General features: G+C 39.8%; 1 protein-coding gene across 1 annotated transcript in view; it reads right to left on the reverse strand.

Moving 5' to 3' along the window:
- PHEX (phosphate regulating endopeptidase X-linked) overlaps positions 1-14651 on the reverse strand; it is a 196510-nt gene that overhangs the window by 37475 nt on the left and 144384 nt on the right. Inside the window, exon 15 of the mRNA XM_046672703.1 lies at positions 5941-5999. Within this exon, the coding sequence (XP_046528659.1) occupies positions 5941-5999 (59 nt within the window). The remainder of the gene's footprint in view (positions 1-5940; positions 6000-14651) is intronic.

Genomic DNA, 14651 nt, shown 5'->3' on the forward strand with positions numbered 1-14651 from the left:
CTCAGTACCTGGCAGACTGTAATGTCTATATTAGTTAGCTCTTGCTGTGTATGTAACAAAGTACCCCAAAACACAGTGGTTCAAAACAATAAACATTTACTATCTCAGTTTCTCCTGTCCAAGAATTCAGAAATAGCTTATTTGGGTGGTCCGTTTTAGGGTCACTCATGAGGTTGCTGTCAAGACGTCAGCCTGGGATGCAGTCATCTTCAGGCTTGGCTGGACGGGATGATCTGCTTCCAAGATGGCACACTCACATGGTGCTGGTTATGGGCAGGAAACCTCAGGTTCTTCACATGTAGACCTCTCCACCAGCTTCTTGAGTGCCCTCATGACATGGCTGCTGGCTTCCCCCAGAGTGATCAATCCAAGAGAGCAAGGCAGAAGCCACAATGCCTCTTATGATCTAGCCTCAAAAGTCACACCCCGTTCATTTCCACAGTATCCTATTGGTTACAGAGATCAGCCTTATTCAGTATGAGAGGAGACTATACAGGAAGTGAGAATCATGGAGGGCTCTCTAAATATTAAGTGAATAAATGGAAAAAGTTACTAAAAATCACTCTGAGTGTCAGGATCTCTTCTAGATAATTAGAAGTTTAGATTAGTGGCCACTCAAGTTTCCTCCCTCTAGCTCCAAAACTATGGAAGACTATTTCCAAATTGTCCCCAAACAGAGCATCAAGTGAATTCAGGGACTTAATTTCATTAAGTTCCAGTAGAGGCTGCAAGTAAGTGAGTATTCACTAACCTGGCTTCCACTTTATGGTTTTAGGCAGAGTCAATGAAGTATGAGAAATTCTCCCAGTTTGAAACAATTATTTCCTTAACAGCAAAACAAATCTATGTTTGATTTCAAGATTAATTCTATAGTTTGATGCCAGCATAAGCACAGCCTCTGGACAAAGGCTTATCTTTAGCAGAATATCTACGATTAAACTGGGGCAGCCAAATCCCTTGTGCAGAACAGCAAAAATAATAAAATCATTGGTTTTTAGCCCTTAGGCCTTGCTTGTTTTCAAGCCAAGGTTCTACTTTCTTAAAATAATGTCTTAACATGATTTGAAATGTATGAAGATAAAAACTAATATTGAAATGAGACATTTTGCTGATACACATTGATACTAAATATATGAAATTAATTTTATTCTAAAGATAGTCCATGTTAGTAAAAAGGAAAACCAAATGTGAGCTGTTCACTCTACCACTCTCAGACCCCTGGTACCACCACCTGATTAGATCCAAAGTACTTTGGAAGCTGGATCTCATCCTCTCACAGTGCTCTACAGCAGGGGTTGGCAAACTGTAGCCCATGTAAACAGTTTTACTGGAACACAGCCATGCTCATTTGTTTATGAATTGTCTATGGCTGCAATGGCAAAGTTGAGAATTTGCAACAGAGACCATATGGCTTGCAAAGCCAAAAATATTTACTATCTGGCCTTTTACAGAAAAAGTTTGCTGGGGGCCGGCCCCGTGGCCGAGTGGTTAGGTTCACGTGCTTTGGTTCGGCGGCCCAGGGTTTCGCCAGTTCGGATCCTGGGCGCGGACATGGCACCACTCGTCAGGCCATGCTGAGGAAGCATCCCACATGCCACAACTAGAAGAACCCACAACTGGGTAATCTCAACATGTGGCAGACAAGGACAATAAGGGTCAGAAAGGAGAAATACTTTGACCGAGGTCATACAACCAAATGAGTAGCACTCAAGGTCTCCCATGGAGGCTCTCACTGTTTCCCTACTAAAAGCAGGAAGACCAGTTTTGCAGCGATCACGAAGTTAGGGAAGCACAAGCTTAGGCACCAATCACCTCAGCTCTTGTTTTCCTCTTTAACCAGCTTATCAGTTCAAATATAATTAAATTCCGCAACAGCTCCTGAGTATAACTCCTCATACAGAAGACTTCAATTATTATTATTTCACATTACACTCTGTGTCTGAAGACATTGCTACCCAGCTTGACAAGGGTAGAAAAATAAGAAGCTATAACCACTCTGCAAAAATCTAACATTGAAAGATGGCCACAAATCATAGGGTTTCACACAAAGGCATGGATTTTCAAGAAACCTACAGGTTTTCTATTTTCTACACAAGTCTCTACTGCGTGCAGAAGCAGACTTAAGTGGCATAAATCAGAAAATGATAATGGGAACTGAATGAAATTCTCATAAATCATGTTACTAAGTATAGTTACATCTTAGATGTGAAACCCAATTAAACAGATGGCCACATGCTGTCAGAATCAGCCCCTAATCAATAAAGATGTTCATTTTAGAAAATCACCTCAATTTTTCACTTCTTCAGTGAAGCAAAAAGAAGGCAGCTGGGGGCTAGGGGAAGTCCCAGGAAACCCAGTGGGGAAATGTATAAGAAGAAACTCCACCTGTCTTAATTTGTAGTCCAGAAAATCAGAAAGGAGAAAGAGAAAAGAAAGTCACCCAAAGGATTCCCTGTCATCTTGCCTGGGAATGTAATTTACAATGAGAGCAAGCACTGGTCATTAGGAAAATAGAAACAGCTTGAATCTCTTAATTAAAATACTGCTTCAAATTGTTCATTCCAAACCCCCTCTGCTCATCAGCTTTCAAGAAACCACTAGGTTACCCTGAAATGGCTATTTCTTCAGTAAACCTCTGATAGGATCAGCTCTTCCCAGATAAGGAAAAGGGCAAGCAGGGGTGAATCCTGGAGGCAGAATTATTATTAGACATACTTAAATCCCCAAAGGAGCACTAAGCATTCACTGACACTGGAAAGTGAGTGTGGAAACATTAGTGAAGAGTCTATCTCAACGCCTTTTCTTGCATAAGAGCTGATCTAATACATTCACTACATTGGTAAAAATTAAGTCTACTAATGCTAAGAGGTGATGAAAACACTCCTGTACTTTGGAAAATATTTGGTGTTATCTGGTAAAGTTGAGTATTTGCATACCCTACAAGCCAGTAATTCCATTCCTAGTATATATCACAAACACTTTTTCAGGGGACATATACAAGAATACTCAGAGTAACACTGTTCATAACAACAAAAATCTGGAGGGGAAACACATAAGTCTGTCAACAGATAAGGTCTATAGAACAGATAAGTAATCTGGGGTACAGTCATGCAATGGAATATTTCACATCAGTGAAAAGGAAAAGACCTACTACTACATGTTACGTGGATGAATCTTAAAAACATTTTGATTGAAAAAACACAGTTGCTTAAGATTGCATGCAGTATGATACCATTTTTATTATGCTAAAAATAAGCAAAAATAAACAATATATTGTTTAGGGATACATAAGCGGTTTAAAATTTTTAAAAACATGAAAATGGTAAACACAAAAGTCAGAACAGCGGTCACCTCTATGGTGAGGAAGAGGAAGGGGATGGTGAGGAGCACAGACAGATGCAATGATATCAGGAAGGTCCCGCTTGTTGGTTGGGTGGTGGGTTCATAGGCATATATTTATTTTATCATATGTTTTCTTATGTACTTTATAACTTTATATGTTCTAGAATGTTATATATATATTCTTTTGCATGTACCAAATATTACATAATAAAACATTTTCTTTTAAAATGGATAATCCAAAGAATTTTCTATTGCCCAATAGGTTGTTCCAAATAATATTGCTATAATTCATATTATTATAAATAGTAGTTATAATTAATGTCTCAAATAGCATAAGTTCCTATGTAACATGTGAATCTTAATTCTCAGCTTGGAGCTATATCAAAACATTATGGTGTACGTTTTAAATATAAACAATTTTTATTTGTCAATTATACCTCAACAAAGCTGGGGGAAAAAAGAAAGCAATGGTAGTTTCATGATAATAATGAATATTTTATAGTAAGGAGTGACATTAGAAATAATCAAAATATGTAACAACTGATTTGGTTAGATAAATTAATGCAGAAATCAAAAATTACTACCATCTGCTGGTTTTCCTTCTGTTCATTACTCAGACCAAAGTCCAGCAGAGACTGCCATTCCCAAAAGTGGCCACATGAGGGCGACTCTAAGGAGATGTGGCAGCTACAGCCTTCCAGCTGTCCTCTTTGACCAGGGTGTCCTGTCAGGATGAGGGCAAGCATGAAGTACCTACAGCAGGCAGGCAGGACACCTCAGTGAGAAGGTGGCATTCAAGCAAAGATTTGAAGGAAGTGGGAACACAAACCATGCAGATCACTTGGGGAAGTTTTCCATGGCAAACAGAGCCTAGGGTATAAATGTCAGGAGGGAAGAGTGTCTCATACTTTAGGAACAGGAAGGAGGCCAGTGTGGCTGGAACAGAGGGGAGGTAAAGGTAGTGTGATAAGAGGCTTCTGGGCCATCGCAAATAATTTGGCTTTTATTCTGGGTGAGATGGGAAGCTGATAATGGGTTCTGAGCAAAGGAGGGACATGAGATGATTGTTAAACATCTTTAAATGGCTGCCATATTATATTCAGAATAGACTGAAGGGGGACAAGGACAGCAGCAGGGAGGCCAGGGAGGAGCTATTACAGGTATCCAGTGGGGAGATGGTGGGGGGCATGGTCAACGGTGGCAAATCTTTATAAACGTCATCCCTCGCATTTAACAAACAGCATAGAGATGTGCTTAAAACCATGAGATTAGATATTATCACCAAGGAAGATGAAGAACAGAAGAGGTGCAGAGGGGCTGAGAAACCAGCAAGGACTTGAGCAGGAGCAGCCCGCCCTCCCCACAACAGGTCACCACCAACCTGACTTGGTGTTTGTCATTCTCATGAATGTCGTCATAGTTTTACTACATATAAGTGTATCTCTAGACAATATATAAAATTCTTCTGCATGCTTTTCAACTTTATTTGGTATCATACTTAATATATTCTGTCAAGTTGGTTTTTCCCCACACAACCTAATATTTGTGAACTTCATCCATGTTATTACATGTCACTCTAGGTCATTCATTGTTCACTGCTGTATGGCATTTCTTTGTGCGAACATGCCCACATTTGATTCATTTTCTGGCAGAAGGACATGTAGGTAATTCTTGTGTTTCTGCTATGAGCATTGTCACATGGCCTCCTCACACGAGACTTCTCTAGGGCAATGGTTCTCAAACTATGTTAGAGTTACCTGGAGGGCTGAATAAAACACATTTCTGAGCCCCACGTCCAGGGTTTGTGAACAAGTCTAAAGTGGGGCCCAAAAATCTGCATTTCTAACAAGTTCTGCCATGATGCTGTTGCTCCCAGGACCACACTTTGAGAATCACAGCTCCAGGTACATGCCCAGAGCACAAATGACGGTCACAGATATGCGTGCACATCTTTGGCTTTTCTAGGTGTTGCCAAATTGCTCTGCAAAATGAGTGAACTGATTTACACTTCCACCAGCAGTGAGTATGTGTCCGTGGTGCCAACACTTGATACTGTCTGATTTTTAATTTGTGTCAATCTGATTTTTAATAATTTTTTAAACTTACCATGGCATTTATAATTACGTGTACCCAAAACATGTAAATAAAAGAAAATCAAGACTTTATATCCTACAGTTAATAGAACATTTCCCAACTTTTCTTATATATGAATAGTCCCCCCTCAAGTTCTACAATCTGCCCAGTTACTTGCCTGTTTTCCCCATCAATCCTAGAAATAAACAAAATGATATGGGTAAAATCTGTAAGATCATTATGAGAGGAAAGTGGAAGTTTGCTCCTTTTCACGGCCAACTTCATTGTAGTGTTATCTATTGTAGTTGATTTTTTTTTTTTACTCAATGGTGATATAAAGCTTTAAAAAAAAAACAAAAGGTGAAGGGAATGAGGAAAATTGGGCATATGGATAGATGTTGGTGAACAACATACCTGGTCACTGTTGGGGGAAAATAAATAGCTCCCTACCCTTAACCACTGTCATGGAAAAGTTCCTTCCATTTTGTACCAGATTAACAAGGAAACCAGAAGCGGAGTACTCACGGATCTGGTTGGTGGATGCACTGTAGAAGGCATTGACCGTCGTTGGATTTGTAAACCACCTGTAGAAAGAGAAACAAATACCACCAAGTGATCCTCATTATCCAGGCAGGAGGGCAGCAACAAACACAACATGGTGGGATTTATTAGCAAACAACCAGGGAACAGTGGGGATGTGGGGCACGTGGGCAAATTATCACCTCAGTTTAGGACTATTGCTCTGCTCAATAAACAATCTCATCCTAAATTGAACATAGTTCAATGAGAATATATTAACATGCCTGGTTATTCACCGTTACTAACTTAGCGGAAAAAGGCAGCACCAGTGCTTCTGAAACAGCTTTAATGAGAAATTCTAGAATCTAAAGGCTCTCCCTGCAGATGGAAACACAGCAACAAGCTTATGTTTGCCAGGCCCTGTTCAATGGGTTCATGGGACAGCTGAGTTTCTATGCTGCATCACCTCTGACCTGTCCATTAAAACGTTCTGGATTGGTGACAACACAGAGGCCCTTGTAAAGAGAAATGAATAAAGTACAACCATGCTACCCAGAGGATCTGCCGACTCTGGTGGAAGTTTGCTGATTTAAGCACTGAAAAATAAAATGACTCATTCTGCCACTACCACAAACTAGCTGGGTGGTGTTGGAACAGCTGCCTATCTTCCTGGGGTTTAGCTTTAGCTATAAAATTAAGGTATTGCATTAGGAGATCTTGAGAGGACCTTCCAGCTACGAAGAGTCTACACTCCATTTTAAATGCATGGTAGGTTACTTAGATCCAGATTCAGCAAAATTTTTTCTGTGAAGAGTCATATCATAAACACTTAGGCATTTTTCAGGCAAAGAGGCAAAATCAAGGATGTTATATACATACTTGTATAGTGAGAGAAAATGTTCCACAAATTTTTACTGACAAAATTCAAAATATAATAATAATGAATACCTTTTATAATACAGGCCTATTAATGAGAAGAATGGAATTCTTTGGGGGCAGGATAACATTTTGTTTAATTGGGGTTCAAAGTCAGTGCTTCCCATCATCAAATTATCTCTAAAGGAGCCGGCCTGGTGGCATAGTGGTTAAGTTCATGCACTCAGCTTCAGTGGCCCAGGGTTCAGAACCCAGCTGCAGACCTACACACTGCTTGTCAAGCCATGCTGTAGCAGCATCCCACATTACAAAGTGGAGGAAGATTGGCACAGATGTTAACTCAGCAACAATCTCCCTCATGCCAAAAGAGGATTGGCAACAGATGTTAGCTCAGGGCCAGTCTTCCTCACCAAAAGAAAAAAAAATGTATCTCTAAAAATCATTCTTAGCTCATGAGCCATACAAACACAGGCGGCAGGCAAGGTTTAGCCCAAAAGCCCTCGTTTGCCAACCCCAGACCTAGATGGCTGTGAGTTTCAGCCACTATGCTTTTATGATTAAAACCAAACAATTTGTCTTAAGCTAAATTCCTTTAAATAAACTTGTATAAATCCCTTTCTAGAACAATAATTTTGCTAATTTATGTTTAATAGAATAAGTATGTCAGACTAATAACGTATGTCAGACTAATATGAAACTGGGAGGAAACCCAAGTGTCGATTCTAGTTGGTCTGCCCATACCTTCTCCCCACCTATAAAGAAGTCCATGAATAGGTCATTCTATTATCATTATTATTATTATTATTACTATTATTATTATTAGCTAACATTCACTGAGTACTTACTATGTCCTAAGCACTTTCTATTCATAGGTTCTTGCCCATAGTAACTATAGGAATTATTAGCCCATTTCCCAGACGAGGACAATGAGACTTACAAGCATTATAAATTTGCACAAGGTTTGGTCTGATCTCAAACCAATTCTCTTAAATATGATATTATACTTGAGACATTACTGGAAATCAAGAGAGTGTCCCTTCTCTTGTCAAAACAGAAACCTATACCCGTTTCCATAAATGTATATCCTTTTCCTTCAAATTTAGAATTAGTATTTCAATAAGCTCTAATGTTTAACACAAACGTACTGGCTGGCCTACTTTCCTAAGGAAATAAGTTGATGGGAAAGCACCTTTATTGACCAAACGTCACTACCTTTAGTAGGTAGAATTACGGCCCCAAAAACGATGTCCTTGTCCTAATCCCTGGATCCTGTGACTATGTTACATTACGTGGCAAAAAAGGACTTTGCAGGTGTAATTAAGTTTAAGGACCTTGAAATAGGAAGATTATCCTGGATTATCCAAGTGGGCCCAATCTAATCACATGAGCTCTTAAGAGCAGCAAACCTTCTCTGGCTGGAATCCAAGAGATGCAAAGGAGGAGGAAGGCAGAAGAGACGCTGGCAGAACAGGAAGTCAGAGAGATTTCAAGAGTGAGAAGGATTTGACATGCTGTTGCTGGCTCTGAGACGTAGGGGCCACGTCCAAGGACCAGAGAGAGACCTCTAGGAGCAAAGAGTGCCTCCCAGCTGATGGCCAGCAAGTGAGGAGGGACCTCAGTTCTACAACAACAAGGAACTGGATTCTGCCAGCATTTGAATGAGCTTGGAAGAGGATTCTTCCCAGAGCCTCCTGCTAAGAGCCCAGCCAGCTGACACTGACACCCTGATTTCAGCCTTACGAAACCTGGAGCTGAAAAATTAGCCAAGCCAACCCACACTTCTGACCCAAAGAACTGTGAGATAATACATTTATGTTGTTTTGAGTTGCTACAGTTGTGGTAATTTGTTACAGCAACAACAGAAAACAAATACACCCAAAGAAGCAAGCATTTGTGTGTCTGCTGTTTGGGCCAAGAGGAGGATCCAAGCGCCTCTCAAGTTGGCTTCTACATCACATTGGACTGAAACATAATACGTACAAAAGATTATATGGATTCCTAGAGCTCATCCTTTGTCTTCCCATCTCTCCCAACTCCCCTCCCTTTAGCACAGAAGAAACTTCCAAAACATTAGGGTAAGAGCCATGCAAGGAAAATGTTTCTAAACGCTGATGGACAAAGGTGGACAAAACAAAGAAATCAAACAACCAGATGGGGCCCCATCTGATGGGGCCTCTGAAGCTTCGGCAAGAATACCTAAAACATCTTATTTCAGACACACGGTCTCACCTTTCCTGACCTCCCAGAGCTCTTGCTGACTCTAGGCCACGTTAGGAGCCTTGATTAGACCCAGAACTGAGATTAACTGTCTGCACCAGTAGATCCTACCATTGCGGATGCTATGATTTCTTCTTATTGGTCAGTGCCCACACCAAATCAGCTGTTAAATATTCTGCATAGCACCCTGATTATATCCAAGTTTATTATATACTTAGTTTCATTATTCTCTAATGTAAGACTACCTGTGCTGGTTTTAATATGTGTTTGCAATTTTTTTCCCACTCCTCCCATTAAGAGGTGGAATCTAAATTCCTCTCCTCTTGCTCATGGGCTAGCCTTCATGACTCGCTGCTAAAGTATAAAATGCCATGGAAATGATACGGCATGACTTCCAATGCTAGGCAGTTAAAGCTGATACTACCTCCCCCTGGTGTGCACACGTGTACCCTCCCTCCCTTTCTCTTTCTCAGGAAACTTGCTCTTGGATGTTTCTTGCTTAATCAGCCCAGTACACATGGAGAGGTCATAGCAGGCAATCCAGCCAACAGCCAGCACCAACCACTAGAGGTCAGAGAGGAAGCCTTGCACATGACTCCAGCCCCAACCACTAATCTGACTGCAGCTACATGACAGACCATGAGCGAGAACCACCCAGCTTACCCTAGTGACCACCAGAGCCACGAGAGACGAGAATGAAAAATGATGGTTGTTTTAATCCTCCAAATTTGAGGGTGGCTTGTTATACAGTAGATAACTGAAACACTGAAAAGTTGGCTGACCACATACTGAGTCCTACCCAATAGGTTGAATTTTCCCATAAAAATGTTTCATTTTGGGGGCTGGCCCGGTGGCCAAGTGGTTGAGTTCACACGCTCCGCTGCAGGTGGCCCAGTGTTTCGTTGGTTCGAGTCCTGGGAGCGGACATGGCACTGCTCGTCAAACCAAGCTGAGGCGGCGTCCCACATGCCACAACTAGAAGGACCCACAACGAAGAATATACAACTATGTACCGGGGGGCTTTGGGGAGAAAAAGGAAAAAAATAAAATCTTTAAAAAAAAATGTTTCATTTTGCCCAACGCAATGGTTTTAAAAAGTACTGAATTGGAATTCTTTAAATGAGGTGTCCAATCACCAGTTCTGCACAGTCCTCACCACTCCCCACGATTTACACTTGTATGATTAACAAACGGTCACCATTTGTTAACTGATTGGGCCCTGAAGGCATATGAGCCTGCACAACTCACCTCCCCAAAATATTTTAAGTTCCTTATTGTCCAAGTGGTATATGCCAAGCAGAAGATAACTAAATCTATTTAAATGAATTTACTGCTATGTATACATCTACCTGAATAAACAAAGAATGTCAGTCAAGTGCTTTAAATTCTTCTTACTATGTCCTTAGGGTGTTCCTGCAGTCTGTGTCTGTGGAAGGATTTAGTGGAAAAGGTAGGAAGAGATCTCATATAAATTTTAAATCCAAAAAAGTATGGAGATGAAATTATACTGGACAATGGGATACATAAAAGGAGTGTAATACTGAAATACAATAATCTAAAGGAAAAGACATTGGTACTCTGATTTCTGTGGACCATGTAAAATAGAGATACATCAGGCTAAAGTTTTACATTTTACCTATCAACTCATAAAGATAATTTAGGGAATATGGAATGGAAAAACCATAGAGTATTAACTGCTTTATTTCTAATATCTGTAGATTAAAGCCTTCTCATTCTGTACTATAGATAATGCTTTTGCAAACAAAAATTCTGGGCAGAACCATAATTTGTATGGACACTTGATGTATTTTCACATATTTTTTCAAAAGCTAGAGAAAGAAAATCCAGACATGTTTGGTTACAGTAGAATGAGAGTGACTTAATAGGGAAGCTGGCTTAAAATCATTTCTGTCAAAGAAAGGGGATCCCGAGGGAAAGAAATTACTTTTGATTCAAGCAGAGCAGTGAAGTAAATCCTCTATTTTTAAGCAAGCTGATGAAATGACAATTCTGAGAACCAACCCCTAAATATGTACCTTCAGGGATGACCACCCAATTAATTTCATTCTTGCTGACATTCCCCATCGTGTTAGAAACTTCTTAATGCACATTAGTGCAGCTAAAATGGATTCCATGAGAATGAAAGATACAGGGTATTTATCTCCTATACTCACAAAGAAGCAAAATGTTATTTCAGGGCTTCGTGGAAATATAATCATGATGTGCTGTTCAAAGGAAACTAGTGTCATGGAGCTACTCCAGAATCATCCCCACTCGATTAACTTATGAATTTTCAAACCTAAAAGATGTCGATTAAAGCCAATGGGCATTATGAGGCTAAAACTGTCTATAATGTCTGAAAAGGACAAGCCCGAAATTTCTTTTAAAAAATGGACTATCATATCACTTACTGTGCAATGAGGACCTTAAATTTCTTAACATTGCTTTCCCTGAAATAGACATACAGTCTGAGGAAACAAGAATTTCTAGCATTGCACTGATTTTCATTTCTGGAGATCATTTCCAGAAACATTAACCAATTTAATGCCCTTGTGAGAGAGGTATTTGTTTTCATTGACAGAGAAGCAAACTACACAAATCACAGTTTGCCTAAGCCCACAAAGTCAGCCAGCATTTTTCTAAGGCATGAATAAAATATTAGAAATAGTCCAGGTCATTAGAATCTGACAGCCCATCAGTATTTTAAGATAAGATTAAAGATGACACATTTAGGAGGTTTTCAATTAGCAACTCAGGACTTGCTGCACACCCAAATGAATAACAGTATTTTGAAACTGAAGAATTAACTTGGCAGCATCTTCAATATGGCGGAGTCCCTGAGAAGACTCTGAAAATTCACAAAAATACTGGTGAGATCCTTGAACTTTCCACAAGCTGCAAAAAGAAGAGTTTGAACTGATCTGAAGTAGATCTGAAAGGGCAGGATGACTTCGATAGATCTGTGACTACCATACCATATGCAGATGCTCACTGGGTTATTGGAAACCATTTGCTGAAGTCATTGAATTTGAGAAGCTAGTTTTAGAATCCTAAGTCTAAAATTTCTATTGAATAATTTAGGTTGAGAATGAAAGAGGAGAGATGGACTGAGAGATACTGTGATGAGAGGAGAGATTCAAAGACAGTGGAGCAGATGGCTTTAAACCAGTTGTCTGTCATTTCCAAAGATGTTCTAAAGCCTTCTGCTTTCTTCCTTGGTGCTTTTGATTGGAATCAGGAATGGGTAGAGGAGTGGTTCAGCTTTAGACCTACTTCTTACAGTCAAATACTTTTAACTAACTTTGTGGGTGTGTGTTGTAGAAAGGTTTGAAGGGCAGAGAGCAGGGATGGCTAAATGGGACCCATGACTAAGAGGGAGAGGTGGCAATCATGAACCAAGGGAGGGTATGGGGACTAGAGTTCCTAGAGGCCAGAACAGAGCAGGGAGTTGGAAGGGAGAGTAACAAAAGACCCAGAGAGCATAAAAAGAGCCAGCCAAAGATCTGGACACCAGAATATCAGCCAAGGTTAAAAAGTGGGCTATGGAAAAAAAAAGTGGGCCTTGGAAGCCAGGTTTCCAGCCACAATGACATGAAAAGGTCAACAAATCCTTTCCATAAAAATCAAGCAAAAAACTGGACAAAACTGCCAACGAACAACCATTTTATAGAGCTCTAGGAACTGATCAAACACCAACAACAAATTGAAAAACATTTAACTTTGAAAAACTTCTAGAGCTTGGGAGTAAGTACAACAGGTGTGTGTGGCCTTCTTGCCTGGGACTGCTCCCATCCCTCCCAGCTCTGTCAGTGAGAACTTAGTTTTATCAGGATAAGGTTGGCCACAAAATCAGGAGCTTTGCTGCCAAAGGGGGTGGACTCAGTTGGGGGTGGGGGTGAAAACCTGCAGCTCTGTCAGCTAAAAGTGGTGAACTTGGTTGAAAACAAATGAGGAAAACCCACAGCTATGCTAGCCTGAAGCTATAGTTCCCACTGGGGAGAGTGATGGACCAGCCAGAAGTTTAGAAGGGAGATCCTGGAACTGAAAGAGTCATAGATGGGCGAGATAAGCTCTCCATATATCCCAGGCTAACTGGGAAATTAGGCACATGTGCAGGGGAGACCTCAGAGAGCCCAGTAGAAAGTAAACCCCAAGGCCGACTGGGAACTGGTTGTACCCCCAACTCCCCACAGATCAATTGGCAGAGGGCAGAAGCCCTATAGGCTTGAGGTGTTTAAGCACAAACTCTGCCCTGATCCCCAGCTGAGTACTAAGCTATGTAGACACAGGGATATCCACTAGGAAGGGAGGCTAAAAACTAAAAATAAGAATTAAAAAGAATGCTCAGAGACATCCATGATCACGTACTATAGGGGAGACAGATTCTGTAGTGTAAATCTAGGAAAGTTACTTCTAAAAAAGCCTCAAAAAAATAAACCAGAATCCACAGTTGCTACAAAATATTATCTAAAATGTCATTTTCAACAACAACAAAAAATTATGCTATGCACAGAAAAAGTATAATAAAAAAAGCAATCAATAAAAACTGACTCTGGGTGAGCCCAGATGTTGGACTTAGCAAAGACTTAAAAGCAGCCATTATAAAGTATAGTCACTTGTCACTTAAGGATGAGGATATATACCAAGAAATGTGTCATTAGGCGATTTTGTTGTTGTGTGAACATCATAGATTGTACTTACACAAACCTACATGGTATAGTCTACTACACACCTAGGCTATACAGTACTAATCTTATGGGACCACTGTGTACATGTGGTCCATTGTTAACCAAAACATCATTATGTGGTGCACGACTGTAGACTAGAAAATTAAAATGAACTATAGTCAAAAAATTAATGAAAAATATGATGACAATGACTCACCAAAGAATCACAACAGAGAAACAGAAACTATAAAATACAACCAGATGGAAATTCTAGAGTTGAAAAGTACAATAATCAAAATGAAAAATTTGTTAGACAGGTCAACAGCAAATTTGAGAATGCAGAAAAAACAATCAGTGAATTTGAAGTTAGATCAATAGAAATTATCCAATCTGGAGAACAGAGAGAAAAAACATTGGAGAAGTGGGCTATAGCAGAACAGAGTCAAAAGCACCAGCAGGCAGAACAAAACGTAATCTAAACCTGAGCAGAAGTTGTTCTCAATTGTAAGCCTCTTATTCATTTGTAAAATGGGGCTAATAAATAGTACCTAGATCTTACAGAATTGATGAGAGGATAAAATGAATTAAAACATGTAATGCACTTCCTGGCACATTGTAAACACATAATAATTGTTAGCTGCTATCATTATCATCATCATATACATTTTCCTAGGGAAAGAAATCATGGCTGGTCCTGGCCCAAAAGTTCCTAGGGAAAAATTCCTACCTGTAGGGAAAGTTCCTACAGGCAGCTAGGAAGAAGGGGGATAAATCATAACTGCTATTGGAGGCAAATAATAGAGCTATCAGTTCTCAACAAATATTTCCTAGTTGCTTCATAATTATACAATTACTTCTACATTTGTAATCATACTTTATTTTTAAAATGTTTTTTCTTTTTTAAGATCTTCAAAAGTTTCTACCTGAGTGTGAAATTCTAGAGAAATTTGTTTTACA

The sequence above is a fragment of the Equus quagga genome, chromosome 10 (genome assembly GCF_021613505.1).
Source record: "Equus quagga isolate Etosha38 chromosome 10, UCLA_HA_Equagga_1.0, whole genome shotgun sequence".
NCBI lineage: Eukaryota > Metazoa > Chordata > Mammalia > Perissodactyla > Equidae > Equus > Equus quagga.